This window comes from Eublepharis macularius, chromosome 17 (assembly GCF_028583425.1).
Source record: "Eublepharis macularius isolate TG4126 chromosome 17, MPM_Emac_v1.0, whole genome shotgun sequence".
NCBI classification, from domain to species: Eukaryota; Metazoa; Chordata; class Lepidosauria; order Squamata; family Eublepharidae; genus Eublepharis; species Eublepharis macularius.
In genome coordinates this window covers 38,440,518-38,464,410 of record NC_072806.1, presented here as the reverse complement: position 1 = coordinate 38,464,410, position 23,893 = coordinate 38,440,518, and the positions used below count along the sequence as shown (strand labels likewise).

Below are 23,893 nucleotides of genomic sequence, written 5' to 3'. Positions count from 1 at the left end.
TAACAAACATATACTTTCCCTTTATTCTAAGCAATAATTCTTTAACTATTTTTAATACTCTGTGCCCTATCTTTAAATCCCTTCTTCCATATTAGACAAACAATTTGTCCCGTTTTTCATAATTTCAAATATTTCTATGTATCCTAGATCATATAGACCATACATTCATATAAGTCAACCAATTTAACTTATACTCTATATATTACTTTTTCTACATATCTCATCTTCATTCTGCTTTAGTTATATCTAATTATATTATCATTTTTATTCTACTTTGATTATATATCTATATAACTATCATCAAAAGTTATCAATTTACCCCCTATATATCTTCAGGTAGACTTATTCACTTTAATACATTATACAATTTTTACCAAAAGTAATATTAGTTAGTCAATCCTTATAATTAGTTATTTTCTATCAATATTCTATATATCATTCTATATATAGTAATCTAACAAAATAACTGCTTAGAAATTCTCATTTGCCTCTCCACCCCCCGGTAAAGTCACCCCCCTCTGCATTTTATTATGTTTCAATAGTTCTCGAACTGCCACAGTTCTCCTCCCACCTCCCATTTCTTCACCAAATATTGTCTCAGCTTCTCCCAGTCTGTGTTGAACTGTCCTGGGTCAAGATTTCTCAGTTTTCTTGTCATTTTGTCAATTTCCGCCATATACAGCAATTTATAAATCCAATCCTCAATAGTTGGCACTTCTTGTACTTTCCATTTTTGCGCATACAAAAGTCTAGCCGCTGCTGTCATGTAAAATAACTGTCCTGTGTTGAGCTGGAATATCCTCCATTCCCAAGTTCAGTAGCAGAAGTTCTGGGTTCTTATTAATTTGAAATTGTAAAATCTCACTTATTACTCTTATTATTTCCCCCCAGTACTGTCTAGCTACCTCACACGTCCACCACATATGATACAGGGAACCCTCATGTTTTTTACATTTCCAGCATTTGTTAGAAGTGTTCAAATTCCCTAGCGCAATCTTCTTTGGTGTCATGTACCAACGATAAATCATTTTGTAAATGTTCTCTTTAATATTAGTACACGTCGTAATCTTCATTGTATTCTTCCACAAGTATTCCCATGCCTCCATTGTTATTTCTTTGTTGAAATTTATGGCCCACTTCACCATTTGTATTTTAACTGTTTCATCTTCAGTATGCCATTTCAGCAGTATTTGGTATACCTTGGAAATTTCCTTCTTGTCCTCTTTCAAAAGTGTCTGCTCTAGTTCCGAGTTCTCAGTGCTTATGCCTCCCTTTGTACAGTCCGAATTGTAAAGATCTCTGATCTGTTTGTACTGAAACCAATCATAATTTGGTGATAACTCGTCCTGTGTCTTTATTTTAAGTTTAGAAGATTCTATTCGGGTTATCTCTTTATGGGCTGTAAATGAAATATTAATAACTGCCTATGTACCACTCTTCTAGACAGATCAGTGCCCCATTCAGAGTGGTGAACAAAGTCACTGTTGTTGTTATCCCCACAGTACAGCTGGGGAGCTGGGGCCAAGGGGAACGGCTTACCCAGGGCTAATCAATGAGCTAATGCCGATAGAGGAATTTGAACCTACAGAGTGTTGAATCAAAGTCCAGCCACTTAACCACTGTGCTGCAGTTGCTGAAGAAGGGGTATATGTAGATTGATGGGTAGCTGGTTAGGAAAGAGAGAAAGCAGCAAGGAAAGGTGAGGATATCGTGGAGGGGGGATTGCCAGGAGAAGAGAGAGAGGAAATCGTGTGGGGAGGGAAGACAGAGGCAAGTGATGTGCCCCCAATATGTCCTTGTAGGTTCCCCAACATGCAACTGGGCCCGACTCAGTCAGCACTTCGCAGCTGGGCTTGGCCTGGGTGACGGCATGCAATAGGGCTCAGCCAGGCTACTATCCCTGCTCTACTTAGCCACAATTTTCTGGAAATAGGCTGCCAGGGGGAGGGAAGGAGGGGAAAGGTAGGCTGGCTGGTGGGTGGGCTGGAGAGAGGGAAGCAGGAAAGGGGGAAAGGCAGTGGGGGGCTTTCAGGGGAAGGAAAGATGAGATAGTGAGGGAGGGGGAAATGAGACACTGCTTGCAACTCCTTGTGGGTCCCCCGCTTGTTGTCTTTTAATTGTGTAATCCTAATTCAACTGTATTATTCTTTGAATGTTTTATGCCGTTCATTTGCATTTTTAAAAATTCTGTAATCCACCTTACATTTCAGTGAGAGAACGAGCTATAAGGAGCAAATAAACAAGAGCCCTCCTGGTTCAAAATGGCTGCTGTTAATAAATGCAGATTTGTTTACTGGGCCTTATACTGGGCCAGATCTTCTAGCTCAGGGCTGCCTGCCCAAGCTAGCAGTGAGTCCCCGGGCAGAGGGTCTCTCCCAACATTTCTGCTCAAGAGACGTTTTAAAAAGAGGCCTTCTGCATGCAGTGGTGGCGCTTCCCTTCCCCTCCAGGAGCTCAGCAACTGAGGGCTTCCCAGACAGAGTCTGCAGCTTCAGCCGTCCTCAGCCAACTACCTGGTCTGTAGTCCAGTGTGCCAGGTGACTCTTGTCTTTCCGAGGGCTGAGACTTGCTAGAGGCTGAACCCGAGATGCTCTGACTGTGAAGCACCTGTTCTGTCAGCACACTGTGCCCCATTATAGACCAGTTCATGCCTTTGGAAGGCCCCACAATGCCTCTTAGATGGACTGTACAGAGGAGAGGATGGAATTTTTGAAATGGTCTTTAAAGATTCCTCTAGTCAGTTAGTAAGGAGCATGTTTGTTTCTAATCTGGTGCATGACACCTAAGATTTCAGGTACTGGGCACGATCTGGGGGTTTTTGAGTGCACATGCATGGCAGCTGTTTCCCCTTGCTGTTCCTTCCTGTAGAGCTATCAGAAATGCTTCTGCACAGGAGGACGTCTTCCCTGGAACAGCTTCTCTGGATTGGTCAGGAAATTAGCTTCCCTCCTGGCTTTTAGAGGACCATAAGATGGAGCTCTCTAGGAAAGCTTTTGGAACCGCGTAGAGACAATGATTTTTTTTTTTTAAAGTTGGGTCTCTTTCTCTTAATGATATTTTTGCCTGTATATTTTTGTGTGTGTGCTGTAATCTGCTTTGGCTCCCTTTTTAGAGAAAAAATGTGGGATATAAGAGCTGCAAATACATTTTAAGCTTGCATATATCAGGTGAAACATCAGATGTTCTCCTTGCCTGGGCTCCATTTCTGAATCATATGGAAGCAAAAGAAGTGCTGAGTTAATTGCCTAAATATAGAATGATATATGTTTGCTGAACCATCAGATACAGCAAAGCGTAAGAACCAGAGGCTGGGCCTGATGGCTACAGATCAAAAGCTGCGGCTGTTATGCTGTACTTAAAAGGTGGAGGGATGCCCCCATTCATTTTAAGTGCCATTTGTGTTTTGTGGGTTGTGTTTTTGTGGGAAACGCTATGCTTGAGTACTAATGCTAAAGTGCAGATAGTTTAAAGGCACAAGCAGAGGCTCAATCCAGCAAGAGTGAAGCACTTTTAGAGCCCATTGATTTCAGGGAACAAATGAAGCATGTTACTCTCTCCTATTGAAGTAGGAGTCCGAAGTGCTTAACTGGCTGGATTACCCCATAATGTCCCAGTGAAAATCAAGCTAAATGAAATGGGGTGCAGAATCTCAGTCTGGGTCCTGGCTGTCAGGTCCAGTATATATCTTAACCATACTGACACCATTTTCTAATGCTTTTAGTGTTTAAGTGTTTTCTCCTCAGGTGCACCAGTTCCCAAGCAGCATTCCCACCAGAGGACTGTTTTGTCTAACACCGTTCCACCAGGCATTGGCCTTGAAGGAGAGCAGCTTCCCAGGACTGAAAGATGTTGTTTTGAGAACTGTGGGGGGAGGCTGTTCCAGATGGGTATTGTTACTCTGTATCCTATGCTTGCTCTTCATTGGTAACAATGATCATGTACCATCCTGAGTCTCCTATTCAGGACAGTGGACTATAATGGACCTTTTCTGCAATAAAACTTCCTTTGCTAGACATTGGACTTATTCTTGCTTCTAAAGGGAATCTTGCAGAGAGTACCTTATCTAGCCACAGTCTGACATTTTGTTACCAATCATGTCTGCGTCGGGCCCAGCGGAATCCAAGGCTGTCCCGGACAGGGATCCTTTGTTTGATCCGTATGCGTCTCCCGACAATCAACCGGTGCAAACCCAAGACTCCCAGGAGCTGGGAGCAACCGGGAACGGAACCGGAGCCTCCACTTCTACCCTGCCTCTCATCGACTTCAGTACTCGAAACGGGACCGAAAGCAATCTCGGGGCAAGGCCGAAAGCAACCGCTCTCCCCTTGATCTCGGTGCCCACCCCGTCGGAGTGGGGAGCCAGACCCCGAGAAACCAGAGAGCGCCGGGCAGGTGGACTCCATCCACGAGTCTCGATGGACGGGCGCCGGAGCCTAGAAACCGTCCCGGAACTAGATAGCAGCCAACCATGGCGATATTGGAACAGGACGTTTGAGCAGATGGAGGGGGACACGTCTCGCCGAGGCGCCCTGAGTTGGGATTATTCCGAACTTGCCCCGTGGAAGGAGCCAACGGAAGTCCCTGAACCAAGTTGGGAGCAGATACGAGGTCGCACCTATGCGGTAGATACCAGCATCTCGGCCGTGACGGGTATGGCCAAGGGAATTCTAGCCGCGAGGTCGCGAATAGTTCAAGGGGACCCTCCTCCGTGGGGCCCTTTCTCCCCGGTGAGTACAGCGAATGAAGGTTCCCTGAGCGAACAACCAGGGCCAAGTCGTATACAACAATTAGAAGCTAAGCTGATGGATATGGAAGAAAGCTTGGCTCACGCCATTCATTTAATTTCCTCAATGGGGGCAGGGGAAAGACTGTCTCCTGAAGAGATGGCGATACAGATAGCTACCCTTCAAAGTGTCATCTCCTATCCGATGGAGGAAGTTCAGCAGCGGTCGTCGCCTACCGGCGGGGGGGGGCACCTATCCTGGCGAATCGGGAGAACAACCCAAGGAACTTCCCCCTCAGCGGGAAACTCCACCGAGAAGGGACCACCCGGTTGTGCCATCCGGTGAGACTCCCATCGAACCTCCTATCACGGGAGGGGATGTGCCGCCAGACGAGACCCCCGTTGAGAGGCCTACGGAAGGGGAGGAAAAGCCAAGTGATACACCGGTGATACCCCCCCATACTTCCCCGAAAACGGTCCGGCCGGACCAAGCGGGAGCACCCGTGGCTCCATCGGGGGGGGGAGCCCCTGGTCAACCGCGCCAAACTGTTCCCGTCGGGCAACCTCCGGGAGATGGTCTACCAGCGCCAAAAGGCCAGCCGACGCTTCCCAGAACAACAACGCCCGGAGGGGCAAGCCCGCGCGGCCTTCCACCCATTCGGCCTTCGCCGCTGCGGCCCCTTCTGCTTCGACCACAACTAACCCCGCCGCTGCAGCCGATACGTTTGCCACTGGAACAACCCGTAAGACCGCCTCCGACCCAACCGATGGGACCTACACCACTGCGACCCCACCAACCCACCCCTCAGCGGCCGATTCCTACTTCGCCACACCAACCTCAACCGCCAGCACCTCAACCGCTACGGCCAGCACCTCCGGCATTGCCACCAGCCCTGCCGAGAGCACCACCGCCAGCCCAGCCGAGGCCGGCACCCCCGGCTCAACCGGTGAGGCCACCGCCAGCTCAACCGGGTCCCCTCATACCTCAAGTGCCATTGAGGCTTCCGGCGGACTTCTACCCAGCCCCGGCTCCGAGGCAAGACCTCCCAATGGGTTGGGTGAAACTAGACGCCACTTTTGACGGGGATCCCTCCAAACTGGGCTTTTTTCTAGTGCAAGTCGTGCAATTCTTCAACCGGTGGGGACACCTCTTCGGCAGCGAGGCCAGCCAAATTGAACACCTCGGCTCCCGTTTACAAGGGAAAGCAGCGGACTGGTACGTAGGACTATATAATATCGGGGCCCCAGAACTCGATACTCTCCAGGGGTTGGTGGATGCTATTAGAGCACAATATGAAGATCCCTTAGAGGAAACCAGGGCCCGAACAGAATTGCAGGCCATTAAGCAGGGCAGCATGGCAGCGAGAGACTATATCACGAAATTCCGACAATTGGCTGCCAAGTGCCCCAGGTGTGAGGAGTCCACAAAAATTATTCTGTTCAAACAAGGACTTAATCCGAGACTTTTGGACAGAGCCCTCATGCAAGACAATCCCCCTACGCTGTTAGGTTGGATTCAACTTGTTTGCGAAGTGGAAAATCGCATTTTAGAAGTCCGTTTGGTTGAGCAACAACAACAAACGGGACAACGAAGACCATTGACCTTACAGAAGGGAGCTCGGGGAGCTGGCTACGCCACCCGTGGAGCGAGAGATGCTAGATGGCAACAAGGGCTGTGTTTGCAATGCGGACAGGCTGGTCACTTTGCAGCACAATGCCCCTACCGGCCTGTGCAAAGACCTCCGCTCCAATTACGGCGTCCAACCCTTGCTCCGTTCCCTACGCTCCAACGCCCGACTCCAGCTCCACGAGCAAACAGAGGCCGCGGCGCTTCCCAAAGGCCAGCCTCAGAAAGAGGGCTGGAAGCGGAAGAAGTTATGGAATACGATCCCGCTTCCCCATCTACAGAAGTCAATCCAGAAAGTCCCCAGTCGGGAAACGAGATGGATCTGTCGTAAAAGGGCCCAAACGACAGATCCGCCCCAAGCCCGTCCCTGCACGGAACCGGCCACCTGGGTCCATTTTATTCATGCCAGTGACTTTAATCAACCCAGAGAGAAAAATGCACATTCGGGTGCAAGCTCTTATTGACTCGGGTTGCTCAAGAGACATCATAGCCTCAGCTCTAGTCAATGGACTGGTCTTACCAACTCGGGATTTACAAAATCCAGTAATTTTTGAACAAATGGATGGTACCAACATGAATCCGGTCACGACTGAAACCATCCCGGTGATCACAGGCATGGGACAACATTGGGAAAAGAGGTCCTTTGTCATCAGCTCTACTGCCAAGTACCCGTTAATTCTAGGCAGCAAATGGCTATGTGATCACAATCCCTACATAGACTGGGCTCAAGGATGTATTACCTTCAATCATGCCAACTGTAAAAATCACCGTTGGAATCAAAACTGGGGCGAAGACCCAACTTATAAAGAAAAGGCCCTCCTCACCCAAGAAGAAGTCAACCAAATACCCGAACCATACTGGCCTTTTCTAAATGCTTTCTCGGAGGAGGAAGCTGATACTCTACCCCCGCACCGACGAACGGACTGTGCGGTGGAAATTTTACCCGGAGCCTCATTGCCTAAAGGACGACTCTATCCCATGAGTCTCCATGAACGTGAAGAGCTCCGGAAATTCATCGACACCAACCTCCAACGAGGGTTCATCCGCCCAGCCTCTAGCTCCCACGCCGCTCCAGTTCTCTTCGTGAAAAAGAAGGATGGGGGGCTCAGACTGTGCACGGATTTCCGAGGACTAAATGCAGTGTCCACCAACAACGCCTATCCTATACCGCTCATCCGAGACCTTCTCAACGTCGTGGCCCAAGGTAAGATCTTTACGAAATTAGATCTAAAAGATGCTTACTTCCACGTTCGTATCAAGGCAGGGGATGAGTGGAAAACCGCGTTTAATACGCCCCTCGGACAATATGAATACTTAGTTATGCCTTTTGGATTGACGGGAGCCCCGTCTGTCTTCATGTCCATGATAAATGAAGTTCTACATGAATTTCTGTACAAAGGGGTGGTGGTGTACCTTGATGATGTTTTAATTTATTCTGAAACCGAGGAAGAACATGTTCAAATGGTACAAAAGGTCCTGGCCACCTTGATGAAGAATAAACTGCCCATCAAATTGTCCAAATGTGAATTCCATAAAACCGAACTCACTTACCTTGGGTATTGTATCTCACAAGAGGGGTTGAAAATGGATCCAGCCAAAATACAGGCGATCCAGGATTGGCAAACACCCACCACCCGCAAAGAACTGCAATCCTTCCTGGGTTTTGCCAACTTCTATAGAGACTTCATAGCAAATTTCGCCCAAATCACACTCCCCTTAACAGAATTGCTGAAAACCAAAGAGAAAGGGGACCAAGCCAAAAAACCCTCTGCTAAACTACAATGGACCCCCGATTGCCAAACGGCTTTCGAATGCCTTAAACAGCAATTTGTAACGGAACCCATCCTCTCCCACCCCAACGAACAGTCCCCCTTCATAGTACAGGTCGACGCCAGCGATACGGCGATAGGGGGGGTTTTGCTGCAGAAGGGGGAGGATGGGAAATTGCGGCCTTGTGCATTCTTGTCTAGAAAGTTCTCAGAGGCAGAAAGGAATTGGAATGTGTGGGAGAAGGAGGCCTTTGCAGTGAAAGCAGCTCTCACTAACTGGAGGCATTGGCTGGAGGGGGCGAGATACCCTTTCGAGGTCTGGACAGATCATAAAAATTTGGAGGCCCTCCGAAGCCCCCGCAGACTGAATGCCAAGCAATTGCGGTGGGCGGAATTCTTTTCCAAATTCAACTTCACCCTCAATTATCTCCCGGGCAAAACTAACTTTTTGGCGGACGCCCTGTCGCGCATGCCCCAACATAAGAGCAAGCGGGCGGAGACTGTCGACACGGTCTTCTCGCCTAAGCAACTTGGGGGCGTGGTGACTACTCGCAGCCGCGCTAAGCAGCCCCTCCCGGCCGACCAAGAATGGAAATCGAAACTTAAAACTGAAGTGGAGAAGGAGGGGAATAAAGCTCCGCGAAACAAACTAACCCAATCCCCACAGGGGGATTGGCTAGCTGGGAGCAAGTTTTATGTCCCGGACAGCCTTAAGTTGGAAATCTTGCAGCGCTGTCATGATGCTCCCACTGCTGGACATTATGGGTATCTGAAAACTTTACACCTAGTTCAAAGACAATTCTGGTGGCCGGGCATGCGCAAAGACATTTCCCAATACGTTAGTTCCTGCCCTGTTTGCCTCAGCGCTAAAACCAGAAAAGGGAAACCTCCGGGTCTCCTGCAACCATTGGAAACACCGAACAGGCCCTGGGAAGTAATCTCCATGGACTTTATCACTGATCTACCTCTTTCAAAAGGACATAATTGTATTTTAGTTGTGGTAGATCTGTTCTCCAAACAAGCCCATTTTATCCCCTGTACTACTATACCCTCCGCTCGAAAACTAGCGGATCTGTTTCTAAAACACATCGTAAAATTACATTCTTTTCCGTCCAAGGTGATTTCGGATCGCGGCGGACAGTTCGTTGCCAACTTCTGGCGGGAGCTTTTGAAAATGTTGAATATTGAACAAGGTATCAGTTCAAGCCACCACCCACAAACCGACGGGCAATCCGAAAAAACAAACCAAATATTAGAACAGTTCCTTCGTTGCTACATCAATTTTCAACAAGATAACTGGGTGGACCTTCTCCCTCTAGCTGAATTCTCCTATAACAACAGTGTTCACGCTTCAACGGGAGAAGCCCCCTTCAAAATTGTATATGGGACTCACTTCAATCCCTTCCCTTTGGACGCACCCCCTCTCCATTCCTCTAAATTGCCAGATGTGTCCTCATGGTGGGGGGAAGCGGTGCAGCAATGGACTATCATTAAGAGACACCTTGAAAAAGCCAAACTGGATTACAAAAAGTACGCAGATCGCCATCGTGTGGCCGAATGGGAATTACAACCAGGAGACCATGTGTATATTTCCACAAAGAACCTAAAGCTAGCTCAGACAAGCCGCAAACTCGCTCTGAAATTCTTAGGACCTTTTCCTGTGCGCAAGGTAATAAATAAAGTGACTGTTGCTGTAACATTGCCCAAGAACCTTCGCCATGTGCATGATACGTTCCATGTCAGCCTTTTGAAGAAAGCTCCCACCGACAACAATTGGCATATCAAAGCTCCACCCATTCCAACTTTAATTGACGACCAAATACACTATGAGGTACAACAAATTTTGGACTCTAAAATCAAGAGGAATCAGCTTTTTTACCTCATTAGGTGGAAGGACTTTGATTCTGGTTACGATGAATGGGTGAACTCTGCACATGTTCATGCTCCTAGATTGACCAAAGCTTTTCATACTCGCTACCCATATAAACCAGGGGGGGATCTATTTTAAGGGGGGCAGTAATGTCAGGTCCAGTATATATCTTAACCATACTGACACCATTTTCTAATGCTTTTAGTGTTTAAGTGTTTTCTCCTCAGGTGCACCAGTTCCCAAGCAGCATTCCCACCAGAGGACTGTTTTGTCTAACACCGTTCCACCAGGCATTGGCCTTGAAGGAGAGCAGCTTCCCAGGACTGAAAGATGTTGTTTTGAGAACTGTGGGGGGAGGCTGTTCCAGATGGGTATTGTTACTCTGTATCCTATGCTTGCTCTTCATTGGTAACAATGATCATGTACCATCCTGAGTCTCCTATTCAGGACAGTGGACTATAATGGACCTTTTCTGCAATAAAACTTCCTTTGCTAGACATTGGACTTATTCTTGCTTCTAAAGGGAATCTTGCAGAGAGTACCTTATCTAGCCACAGTCTGACACTGGCCACCAAGCCCCAGAGTAAGTCAGGTAGCTGTAGCGCGTTTGAAAAAGGCTATGGAAGTCAGAAGGGTGGCTGCCGAGAGTGCTTTACTGTATGCTGTTGCTGCGTGGAGCACGGCCAGTTAATTGCACAGGTAGAAACGTGGAGGGCGTAGCGCAGCAGATTTTAGGAGGCAGAGCGGTGAACGACCTAACACGGGAGTCGGCTGCTGGGAATAGCGCTGAGCTGAGGGGCCACTTTGGTCTTTTGCTCCCCCTGCACCACCATTTGCTGCAGCTGCCAGTACCAGTATGCTCATAGCTGCTTTGAGGCTCAGAACACAGGGTAGAAATGAAAGAAATAAAAAATAAAATAAAAATAGGAGGCCCCAGATGGTTGTGCCGCCGTTCTTGGATGGAAAAGGTAGACGGCAGGAAATGTTGTGGGTGGTGCATTTTTGATGTGTCTGGCAATTTCCCCTTCTTTTCAAAAACAGCCATGGGGAAGTGGGCTGAATTAGACGGCCCCCCCAGGCACTCGCGTGCAAGTACACACTCCAAAGACCACACGTGAGGAGGACCTGTTTGGGTCATGGGTTTTCTGCTGTGTTGCCACTAGTATAATAGCTAGACCTGCCGGCTTAATTTTGCATGATGCGTAGAACTGTTCTCTCAGCTGGCGTTGTTGCATACCATTCTGATCCTTTGAACAGGGAGAAACGATGTTTTCTTCTTTAATATGTAGGAATAACCTCCCCTTTAGAGTTCTCTGCTTCTGGTTACCATGGAAATAACTGCTGCAATATGTAACCTGTTGTAGAAGCTGCAAAGCCAAAATCTGGCACGTGTCAAGAGTTTGCTGCCAATCCTGCCCTCCACCTTTAGCATTGAGCTCCAAAAATTTGCATTCCAAGCAGGGATGTGGCTTCTGTAGCCTGTATTTTCAGAGTTTGCAGTCCTGGACAGTCCAAAGTGGGGGAAGAAAGGCTTAGAATATCAGCTTCTCCATGGAGCAGTGGCTCTGCTGCATTTTCTAAACTGGAATATGTCCCTGCTGCATATTTGTGTGCGTATGTGCTGTCGCAATTGACTTTTTGTGACCCCAGCAAAGTGCTTTCAAGGGAAGTAAGAGGCAGAGGTGGTTTGCCGTTGTCTTCCTCGGTGGTCGCCCATCCAAGTACTGAACCTACTTAGCTTCTGAGATCTGACGAGTTTGGGCTATACCATGCCACCTTCCCTCCCTCCCGCCTATTTAGTCAAAGCTTAATCATTCAGCCACTGCCTATTCTTAGCCGTCCCCCGCAACAGTTTCTGCTGAAGGCCCTCATATCCACGGAGAAGTGTGGCGTATGGTACAGCCATCCTAATAATCATGTTTGAAGAAGTGCTCTGATGGTAGACTTGTGCTCAAATCGCACAAGGTGAAGGTAGTGTCCAGTGCTATGTGTGTGTGTGCGCATTGGACACCTCAAGGTATGGTTGCAGGGCCCGTAATACAGTGTTGGAGCTGAACAGGTTTGCCCTGGATAGGAGACCTTATACTGCCTTGAGTTCCATCATAGAGGAGATAGCCATGTTAGTCTGTAGTCTTAGAGGAAATGTAGAAAATAAATGTGCAGGGAGGGATGCGTCCTGCACTCCATTAAATTTCCCTCCATGGGCACAAGGGTCAATCTTTCTGAAACAGAATTCCTGTCCAGATTTCAAGGATATTCCAACAGATTTTAGATAGGCGCTTCTGTGCTCCTCTGCCCTGTGTTAGTTGCAGCTTCCTAAGGCTTGCCCACGTATGTGTGCTAAGCACATACATTGGACTCGATGTGCATGGGCCTGTGTGGAAGCAGGAATATATAACCAGAGGCTTGGGGGGGGGGGAGTGAACCTCATCTCGATCCCCTCCCCACGCAGAGAGTGGGATCCAACTACGTTTTCTGCGAAAGGAAGGTGCAGCTTCTGCCAATTCCCCTTTCCTGCTGCAGAGGCCAGATTTACCCCATGCCGTTCTTGAGGATTCCCTGTCTGCCAGGACAGAATTTGGGGGAGGCCAATGGTTCGCAGTGGGAAACTGGAGACAGGAGATTTCTGTACTGCTGATGGAAGTGCATTCTGTCACCAGAAAAATTTATCTGGATCCAGGCCGTTATCTTGAAGATCTGCGTAAGGTTTTGTGTATTAAAAGTGCTTTATTGATGCAGAAAAATTACCAGTGCAACTCTTTTCTCAAGTCAGTAGCACAACGCATCTTCCCAGAATCCTAGCGGAGGGGGTCTCTCAATGTGACAAGGAAGATATTCCAGGGCGCAAGAGACAGGGAGAGCATGTCAAGGGAAGCAGTGCGTATGTTCACTTGGGAGTCATTTGGGAGGGGCAGAAAGTGCAGCAGTTTCAAAAGCGGCCAAAGCAGGATGCTTCCCTAGCAATATTCGTGCACTTTCCCCCTCTCAAGAGATCTTTCCTTCCTTTCCATCCACGGGGAGGAAACTTTTCTGCAATTTGTAACCAGCCCCCTCTCCCTGGCAGTCCATGAAAACCCAACTTTTTGAATCACGGGAGTCAGCCGTGTTAGTCTGTAGTCGCAAAATAGTAAAGGCTCCAGTGGCACCTTTAAGACTAACCAACTTTTTTGAGGCATAAGCTTTTGAGAACCACAGTTCTCTTCGTCAGATGCATGGAGGGTATGGAGAAACTCTAGAGATATATAGGTGGTTAGGGGAGGGGGGGAATAGATGCAAACCAGTTGCAAAAGTCATGAAAGGTGGAGTGCACAGTCCTGGCTGGGTGTGACCCCACCCCTCTGTAGCTGAATCTGAATGGAACGCCTGAAGGGCAGTTGCTGCTGATAATGAGATATGCATCCAGAGTCTCTGTTCAATCCAAGTCTGATTGAGTCAAATTTACATATGAATTCCGATTCAGCAGCTTCCCATCGGATTTTGCTTTTGAAATGTTTCTGTTGAACTAAGGTGACCTTTAAGTCCTTGACAGAATGTCCTGGTAGATTGAAATGTTCTCCTACTGGTTTCTGGATATTGCCATTTTTGATGTCAGATTTGTGTCCATTTATTCTTTTGCACAGAGGTTGGCTGGTTTGTCCTATGTACAGAACAGAGGGGCATTGTTGGCACATGAGGGCATATATCACGGATGAAACAGCTGTAAGAGCCAGCGATTGTGTAGTTGACACCATTGGGTCCTGTAATTGTATTTTTTAGGTAGATATTTGGGCAGAGTTGGCATCTGGGTCTGTTGCAGAGTCTGGCTCTTGTGTTGGTGACTTAGTTAGCTGGTTCATGGTAGTTAGTGAGAAGTTGTTTAAGGTTGGGGGGCTGTCTGTAGGCAAGGAGAGGTCTTCCACCCAGGGCTTCTGAGAGAGAGGTATCATTTTCCAGGATGGGCTGCAGCTCACTGATGATACGTTGGATGGGTTTGAGCTGGGAGCTGTAGGTGACAACCAGTGGGGTTCTGTTGTTGGTTCTTTTTGGTTTGTCCTGGAGCAGGCTGTTTCTGGGTACTAGTCGGGCCCTGTCAATTTGTTTCCCCACCTCATTAGGTGGGTACTGTAGCCCCAAAAATGTTTGTTGTAAATCTCTTTTTGAAGACCATTTTCCCCCTTGGACAAAACTTCCTCCCACAATAAGAAGCGTTCTGTGCTCACAGTAGTAGTCCTCATAAGAAGCCCAACTAGCCTTAACCAAAAGTCCATCTAGTCCAACATTTTGTTTCTTACGATGACCAACCAAATGTCTTTGGAGAAGGCCAGTTCCCCCTGCCTTTGCACCCCCATGGTATACTGCCTCTGAACATGGAATGCCCATTTTGCCATCATGGCTAATAGCCACTGATGGGCCTGTCTTCTGTGAATTTGTCTAAACCCTGCTTAATGCAAACTAAGCCAGTGGCTATTCTTGCACCAGGCTCATAGGTGAAGACAGACTAAGGATACCATTTAGATCCTGTCTGGCTCTGAGCTTTTATCTGTGATGCTTGTTCATTTCTTTTCATAGTTAAGACACCTAGATATGTGTATGTAATTGGGCCCTTTTGGTCAAGGGTCCACAAATCTTGACTGGCCTGGGTAGCCAGCCAAACATGATGGTTACCAACAGCCTCCTATGCAGTGCTTTTGCATTTCCAGTACAAGTGTGGGGCAGTGGGCACAGAGCTCTGCCAGAAGCAAGTAAGCCAGAGCATCAGGAGGGAAGAGCAAGCTGTGATGTGGTTGTCAGGGTGACAAAGCTGTATCTCTGTGTTGTCATGGAGATGGAGGAGGCAGCACTGGCATGGCAAGAGGGACAATGTCTGCATATGCCAGTTGAACTGAACAGGAGTGGGGATGGACTACTGCAGCGAGATGGGAGTCAGGACCAGTTACTTGAGAACTGGGATGGGCTCCTGCAAGGGCACACTGAAAAGGGAAATGTCCCCTAATAGCTGTTCCTGTTGATTTAAAGGAGACTGTGCAGGGGGGAGGAGGAGCAGCATCCCAGGGTGCAGAATCCACGTCATCCACGTGGGTGGGCTCAGCAAGTAGGGAGATCCCTTCTCTCACCTGGGGCTTGACTCTGATTTGAAGGCATTGAAGCACTGAGATACTGTGATCCATTGGTCCTCTTGAAACCCAGTGTATGGTCAATGGCCGCCTCCACCATGTCTCTCTTGTTGTGCTGGGACAGGCACGCACCAGTTTAAAATCTGTGATTGCAACTGGTGAATGCATTTGTGATCTCTGTTTGCGGTTTGGAAAAATTGCCTGCATGTGCATCACAACACCTGTGTTGTGACCAATAATGTATTTGTGGCAATATTTTTAAGGTTCTCATACAACTTCCTGGAGTGGCTCTTGAGTCTATGGAAGTTGGCTATCCCTGAAGTGCTGGAAACACAAAGGGACCACAGGTCCAGAAGACCACACTAACAATATATAATTTTATTATTCAAAGTGCAGAGTGCAAAGTGCAAATTTTCAATAACTTATGTTCTACTCCATGCGTAAATATTCAGACCCAATGCTCAACAGTCCAGTATAACAGTTCCAATTCCTAAATGATGATAGGCAACAAGACTGAATTCATATGATGCAGGGTCCAATATGAAATCTTTTGTTTCTTCTCCTGTAGGCAAAAGCCATCAATGGAGGACGTCAGTGAAATCCCCAGGGGAGACAAGGTGGAAAATAGGTCTCCTGGGCGGTTGGCAACAGGAGCGCCAGCAGTAGTAACAGCCCGTTTCACATTATGTTTTATCAAGCCATCATTTAACACATCTTCTTCAACAAGTATCTTCACTACATCAGCATTAGTATCTTGATAAAGCGTAACAACATGAAACGGGCTGTTATTACTGCTGGCGCTCCCATTGCCAACTGCCCAGGAGACCTATTTTCCACCTTGGCTCCCGTGGGGATTTCTTTGTCGTCCTCCATTGACGGCTTTTGCCTACAGGAAAAGAAACAACAGATTTCATATTGGACACTGTACCTTACGAAATCAGTACTCATCGGAGCAGACTTGCGTTGCCTATTATCATATAGGAATTGGAACTGTAATATTGGACTGTTGAGCATTGGATTTGAATATTTATGCATGGAGTAGAACATAAGTTATTGAAAATTTGCACTTTGCACTAGCACTTTGAATAATAAAATTACATATTGTTAGTGTGGTCTTCTGGGACCTGTGGTCCCTTTGTGTTTCCAGATTGTTGAGACCAGTCCTTTTGATTGTTTTGTGATATCCTTGAAGTACACCCACCTGCCTGTCCTACCGACATGTTCTGTTGACAAAGTGCTTTATGGTGGCTTGTTTTTCTTAACGTTGGTATTAAGCTAAACTTCAAAATACCTAAGCAGTGGATAAGGGTTGATTTGCAAACTAGGATGTGAAATGTTGGTTTGAAGTGCCTAACCATGGTTTAAGTTGTTCAGTGCTGCCCCTGTGCCAACAAAGCCATTTCCAGGCTTCTGTACTTTGGGGGTGGCATTCAGGTCTCAGCAGGTTTCACTGGAATCTGGGATTGTAATTAGAATTGTGGCAACAAGCCGTGGTTAACATTACCTCCGATGAAACATGGTTTGTACACATGCTTTAAGTAAATATTTTAAAACCATTCCTTCTCATTAAGATGTCCTTAACATAAATATATATGCATACGCACAAATTTAAATTATGCGCCGCTGATATGCCTCAAAATAACAAGCAGTTAAGTTTTAGATGATTTTATTTTTTCCTCTTTAATCTCCTTTGCACGTCATCTTTTATAAAGGAGTAGTACTTTTATATTACAAGATTCTCTGACTAGCAGGTCAAGCAAGGCAATACATATATGATACAGGCCTTTTATATGTTTCTTTCCCAGATGTTTAATGACAAAACTATACATAAAATACAGACTTTCATTTTTGTGTGTGAAGAAAATTAAAAATGTAAATACAAAATAAGCACATTTCATAAAAACAATCATGTTATTTAAAGAATTAGCCTTTTTAAAAAAAAAACTCAGACATAGTTGAAGTAAGTAGCAGCTTGGTTATCAAGACCTAATTTTGTGCAGTCTTTTCATTTAGGAGAGGTTGCTTTCAGACTCTAAACGGGCTCTCCTCTTGCATTTGAATCACTGTTGGACACGAGCATTTTTTGTTCCAACCATTTATTGAGAAGGAATAATGAAGCAATTATTCACTTGAGCACAAGCCCTTCCCCGATGGCCAGGGCCACCGCTGTCAGGGTTACGATGAAGAGAGGCGCTGCCTTGCAGTGACTTGCTCTGGATCTCGGGTTGCTTCCTTTTGTGGTTGATTCCCCTTTCTTTACAGTGACGGTTGTGCTTTGAGGCCTCTTTGAATAGTTTGTAGGGATCCCACTGGTGATACTCAAGGTCATTGGAGTCGCGGAGGTTCTCTCCAGACCCATTGTGCTTGTATTTACAGAGGTTGTGCCTTGAAGCTGGATCGTTTGCGTGGCTGCTGCTGCCTCATACGAGTTCAGTTTCTCTGTGCTCAGATCTTCCGGGTAGACGATTAGTGGCCTGTCGGTGCTTGTAAAGGCTACAGAGTGACCAACCGTAGCGCTGAGCATACCCTCCTTCGTTCTAAATTGGTGGTGCCCTAGTTGGGTTTGCTCCGTTGTCATGGGAGACCCAGCTGTGTCTGCTGCCTTAATAGCCTTAACTAGGAAGTGGTTCTCAACAGCTGTGGGAGCAGCAGAGATGAGCGTGGCATATTTCCCAGATGTGGTGGCTGCTTCGTCTGTGCATGGCTGCCCTAGGACTGCAGCACGGGTGGCTGTCATCCATGTCTGCAAGTACAAGAGGGCTTGCTTGCCATCCTCACACAACCATGGGTTTTTGTAAAGCGTTATTAGTTGCAATCGAGTGAGCTGGTCAAAAGCTTTATCAGGAATATAAGTGAACTTATTGTTGTGCAAGTAAAGTTTGGAAAGGCGTGTGAGTCTCACCAGCGTGCCAGGTAGGATTTGTGTTAAAAAGTTGTTGGATAAATCCACTGTTTCTATGTTGTAAGGAATGTTAGTGGGGACCGTCCAGAGTTTGTTGCTACTGAGATTGAGAAAATTGAGGCTGCTCAGTGTATTGTTGATGAGAACAGCCCTTTCCACCATGTTTTGAGACACATCAAGGACCTTAAGGTTCCACTGATAAGCTGTGTCCAGCTTTTGTAAAACCTTGATGTTGTTGTGAGAGGCATATATTTCCCAGAGCGACCTGGGCAGATTAGCCGGCAGGTTCCGAAGCCAGTTATGGGCAATATCCAGGGTCCTCAAATTGGCAAACCGAGTCAGTTGGCTGTTGAGGTCTGCCAAGTGGTTATAAGACAGGTTTAAGTAGGTTATGTTGTCCTGAAGTCCTTGTGGCAGTGTGGTCAGGTTTCTGCTGGAACAGTCCACGTTTCTGTTGTTTCCTGAGCATGAACACGTAGGAGGACAAACTCCCGGAACAGCTGGTGCGAAGAAGAGAAGAGCCAGCACACAGGGAGATGCCTTGAAGACCCAATTCTCCATGGTTGCCTGGAAGCAAATATATACAGAAACACCCAATTTATTATTGCACATCTTAGGAATGTGACTTGGAAGGATTGTATGGGAAGGATTGTCCATCTTTCCCTCCCATGCATTGCAGTGTTTCAGCTGAAAATGCATATATATGAAACAAGCAGACACATATCCATCAATGTGGCATGGCCGTCCCTGGGCAAAAAAATGGTTATTTACAAAAGCTCTCTTAATCTCGACTGTCTTGCTGTCGAGCTCATCTATTCCTGCCTCCCTCCTTTTCCCCCTCCACTGCCAGCTCCCAATGGTAGCATTCTTCCTAAACTGCTTGTCTCTTCCAAATGTTATACAATGTCTGCTTTCTGTTTGCAGGGATTTGAATCTCATATTTATCTTTAGGTGTTCTTTTTTAAAAATATAAAGGATTGTTTGTGGGGCAGAAAAGGATGGCTGTCTAAAGGAAATAGTCTTAAAATCCCTGCTGCAATGTAAGCGGTCCCCTTGCTGTAAATATGACATAGTTCCAAAAGCATTCTTTATCTCAAATATAAATCTGGCATCCTTAAGCCACAATTCTTTAGGTATGTTACATGACCAATGTTCTCTTCCCCCACCCCATATCCCCCCATTTCTTCCTAAGCTGGCAGCATGTCCATTTGAAACTCAAATTGTTCAGCTGAGATTCTGCAGCTGTCACTATTAGGCATGCAAGTTAAGATTATGTTTCTGCCGATTATTCATATTCATTCTCTCTCTCTCTCTCTCTCTCTCTCTCTCTCTCTCTCTCTCTCTCTCTCTCTCTCATATATGTGTGTGTGTCGGTCAAAATTGTGGAAGGTTTGGGCCTTGAAAGCAAGCAAGCTAGGAGGGGCTAGTGCGAGGTAGGGGAGAAAGAAGAAAAGCCAGAAACTTACCCTAGTCCCTGCTGCAGCCTCAGCGCATCGTGTCTCTGAACGATGGAGATGCAAAGCTCGGCTCGCTCTCGAGGGTAGCCACAGTTTGTCTGTGGGTTGTGCTTTGCCTCCTCAGCTGCATCGTGCTGCCGTTTCCAGGGGCTCTGTAACCACCTGATCAGTGCTTCGTCGGAGGACTGCAGAGCCCAATCATTTGGTGCTGACTCAAATTTATCATAAGGGGTGCATACTCGACAAAATGGACAGGTTTTTAAAAGCCGAGTTGCCAAACTTCTCTTGGTGTGTTTCTTCTCTTCCCGCCCCCCTTCCCCCTCCTGTGTCTTGATGCATTAGGATGCAGCACGTGTTCCAGAGCTGTGCAAATAGTATCTAGTCTCAATTTTGGTTTGTGTGCGTTCTTTTTAAGAAAACATTTATAATACTTCAGCCCCTGGGCAGTTTTCTGCTGCTGTTTACATAATTCTCTGTATGCCGTACCTTCACTTTATAACCACTGTGTCTTTCTAAAATTTTATTTTGTACATCTCCTGCATTTTTAGATGGCAACTATGCTCTTATATCTTTGGAGTGGTTAGGTAATGTGGTGTAATGGTTACAGTCTCAGACTATGACTTGAGAGACCCAGGTTCAATTCGAGACCACCACTTAGCTATGATGCTTAACCTGAGGCTAATCACTGATTTTCAGGGGAAGGGAAACCTGTGCATACTGCTCCAAGTCCTTTGAAGAGGAGTGAGTTTAAAGAGCATGTATAAATAGACTTTATTTTCTAAATTCTATAGTGCTGCAAAGAAATGCAAAGATGGTCTAGTCTGGCCTCCTGCCAGACGTTCCATGCGTTATCATGCGTCTTGACCCTGCTTCTGGCTCCCGGCAGGTTGAAAGTGGCTACAATGTATTAGGCTATAAGGAAGAAGCAGGAGCCAAGCAAAGCCCCCCCTCCCCCCCTTGCATGAATTGCCTGTGTGATTTAAGGACCTCTTTCATAAAAAAAAACACTGTTCTGACTGCTTCAGTCAGTTCTTCATGACATCGCAGCTGCAGCATCATACAGCCACATTGAGAATTAATTTTATTGCGCGTGGGCAATAAAAAATGGCATTATACCTAAAAGTTATTCCCCCCCCAAGTACTTTTCCTCATATATACTAGGATGACCATTTCTGGGGTGTTCTTTACAAGCCCTTGCCTCCCACCCACCCACTTTGCTCATTGCAACACTCTCTGCTCCAGTGTGCTTCCTGGCTCTGAATTACTTTTCCTCTCTCTCTGAGGCTGATTCACTGATCCAGAGGAGTTAGCCGTGTTAGTCTGTAGTCGCAAAATAGTAAAGAGTCCAGTAGCACCTTTAAGACTAACCAACTTTATTGTAGCATAAACTTTTGAAAACCACAGTTCTCTTCATCGGTTGCATCTCTTCATCAGTTGGATGCATCTGAAAAGAGAGCTGTGGATCTCGAAAGCTTATGCTACAATAAAGTTGGTTAGTCTTCAAGGTGCTACTGGACTCTTTACTATTTTCTGATTCACTGCAGCTTCCCCAATTAAGTGTTAGCTGGTACTAGTTGATGCTGGCTGAAGGACATCACAAGATGTCTGATATATTTTAAATAATTAGGAATATTATAAGGCTTACAGGAGGAATCTTATTTGCTCCTCCCTCACTATTTCCTCTTCCTGATATTCCCCATACTGTCTCCCCGTTTCCTGCTTCCTTCCTCTCCAGCTGCTAGCCTGCCTTTATTGGCTCCTCCTCCCTTGTCTTCAGCTTACCCTCCTTCCCTCCCCCGGCAGCCTGTCAGGGTTCTCTGCAGATTTCTGCAGAGTTCTGGTCCTTGGGCCTGGCCCTGTGGTTCCTACCCCCGGGCCCAGCAGCATGTAGGGTTGCCAGGGGCCAAAGGATGGGGTGTAGGGGTGAGGAGCAGCAGCAGTGTGCTTAGCTCCCATGCTTTTCTGTCGTGCCAAAAATGATGTCCTTTTCCGGCATGACGGGGAGCTGTAGGGCATGTTGAGCTCAGTAAAAATTCCCTGTTTGGAGGGAGTTTTTACTGAGCTGAGCTCGGCTTCAGCACTAGTGCAACATGGGCGTGCCTGCATGCACTTCTTCCCCCCTGCCAGCCAGGTGAGTAGGGCTGGAGGGTGGCAGGTGGAGGAGGGGAGGGTGGCAAACCTAGCCACACAGTCCCCAGCCTTCTGGGCCTGTTCCAGCTGTGCAGTGGCGAACCTGCGAAGACTTGTGGCGGGGGGGGGGACCTCGTTTTCCCCTGTATCCTCCTCCCCACATTATTTATTTTTCCCATCCATGGTAGTTCACATAACCTCTTCCCTTTTCTTGCTTACAAATTCCCACCCACCCACCAGCCTTTTCTCTGCTCTCCTATCTTCAGCTGTGTTTATTACTTATTTGCTTCATTTGTATCTAAAGTTGCCAGGCCTGGCCTGGTATCCAGTGGGAGACCGGGGGATCCATAGAAATGTAGCTGCCAGCGACACCAAAAGTTACATCACATCTCTCTAGGAATCATCAAAAACTCTATGGTTTTATGATAGATTTTTCTGAGGAACCGAGAAGTAACATCATGCTGTCCCTGACAGCATTTCAATTTTATTCTTTCTCTCACTGGCCTCTAAAGTGCGGGACATCTCTTGCCCCCGTTGAGTATATGGCAACCTTGTTTATACTTCATCTTTCTTCACAGTGGAGGCTCAAAACAGCTTACAGTATTCTTCTCTTTTTCCTTTTTATCCTTACAACAATCCTGTGAGATAGGATAGGCTGAGAATGTATAGTTGGCCCAGTACTACCCAGAGAGCTTCCATGGCAGAATGGGGATTTGAACCTGGGTCTCCCAGATCCTACCTTGAAATTCTAATTACTACACAACATTGTCTTTTGTGGGATAGCTGCTGTTGAACATTAGTAAACAGCTGGGCTTGGGTAAGTTTCGTGGTAGTGAGTCACCTGGCGGTTGGTGCCAAGCCTGCAATCCTCTCTCAAACGCTAAAACACAGCTAAGAAGGCGCCTGCCTGTCCTGCTGCCCTTTACGGATAGGGTTGCCAGATGGCTTTTCCCTCAGACCGGACCCAGGCCCCCTTTTCTGTGCATGTGCACTCCCAGCCCAGCATGGTGACATCACTGCTGGAGCATGAGAGGCTAGACTGTCTGTCTGGCTGCTCCCTGGGCATGTGCTTTGCAGCAGCAGACTGAGCAGGTGAGTGGGCTGGCCATTCCCCGGGCTCATGGCAGGCTGGATGGTCGGGGGAGTGGGGGCACGCATCGTGCAGCAGCAGGCCAGGAAGGTGAGTGGGCATGCGCAGGTATCTGGTATTTCAAATTTCTGTGCCCCAGACAGTCTGGCAAAAAACTGGACTGTCCAGGGGAAAACGGGCACTCGACAATCCTATGGACAGAAGCCAAGGCTGGAGAGCAGGCAATACTGTTGTGGTTGCTTAGCAACAGCCACTGAGGGCATTAATTTCTTAAAGCTACAGGTGCTGCTTCTCTCTTTGGGGGGGCATTTACCTAGTGTGTGTTTTTTTAGGTTTCAAACCTAGGGCTTTTCTCAGGTTTGTAGAAATATCTGTCTTGTCTGTCCATGGCTCCTGTCTCCAGATTGAAGTATCCACAGATGAGGCCATGTTGATATTGATTCTAATAGATATTATACATATTTCTGTGTTTGTGTGTGTACTTCCGTCGACATGGGGCCTGCTTATTTGATTTGGCTCCAGGAGGTGCACCAGATTTACTCTCTCTCTATACTCTCTATCATTCTGACTAAGCTCTGTTGATATTGAGAAAGGTGAGGGTAACTCTGCCATCTTTGCCCTTTTCCTGAGAAGTTAAATCTAGGATGAAATGGGACTTTCTCATTGGGGGCAACTCAACTGTGGATTGCGTAAAGAAGGCATACTACATATCTTTTTAAACAAGGAATTTTATGTTTGTTGGCAGTTTTGCCGTAGATTGCTAGATATCAGCTTTTCTATTGTAAGCAGCCTTGAATTGCCATTTTACAGTAAGAAAGGAAAGGGGATGAATAGGTCTTTGTTCTCGACAGATGTGCTTCGGGGCAGCATCTGAGCCTCTCCCCAAAGGCAGATTCCTGTGCAGCCCTTGTATAGGGAGCTGGTTCCAGTGTTCCTGAGCCATGCTGCCTGCTCTGGAGCGCCTGCCAGTTGGCTCAGTTGACGGGTACAATTTCCAAACAAGTGTGGGCTTTGCAGAATGAATGGACTGTTTCAGGGGAAATTATACTCCTTTGAATTAGTCTTATTGCACTTCCTTGGAGCAGTCAAGGCTGCCTATGACCTGGAGGCAACTTCTGGCTCACATGACAACTTTCTTTCTTCACTTTAAGATTGCTAGCAATTTTGGGCTGTCCCCCTATCCTTTAGAGCACGGAGGAGCATTCCCTGTCTCTGCCTCTTGCCTGTCTGTA

The 23,893-nt window shown here is 46.9% G+C and overlaps 2 protein-coding genes across 3 annotated transcripts in view; one reads left to right on the top strand and one right to left on the bottom strand.

Moving 5' to 3' along the window:
- Nucleotides 1-23,893, top strand: part of NF1 (neurofibromin 1) — a 290,705-nt gene that overhangs the window by 147,451 nt on the left and 119,361 nt on the right. The gene's annotated exons all lie outside the window — the stretch shown is intronic.
- Nucleotides 16,780-19,678, bottom strand: OMG (oligodendrocyte myelin glycoprotein). Its single transcript, XM_055001108.1, has 2 exons — nt 19,451-19,678; nt 16,780-18,551 (listed from the first exon to the last, which is right to left on the bottom strand). The coding sequence occupies exon 2, from the start codon at nt 18,543-18,545 to the stop codon at nt 17,208-17,210; it is 1,338 nt and encodes a 445-aa protein (XP_054857083.1). The 5' UTR covers nt 18,546-18,551; nt 19,451-19,678; the 3' UTR covers nt 16,780-17,207.

What these genes read in the sequence shown, in the direction of transcription:
- OMG (XM_055001108.1), bottom strand. Translation starts at nt 18,545, where the DNA reads ATGGAGAATTGGGTCTTCAAGGCATCTCCCTGTGTGCTGGCTCTTCTC.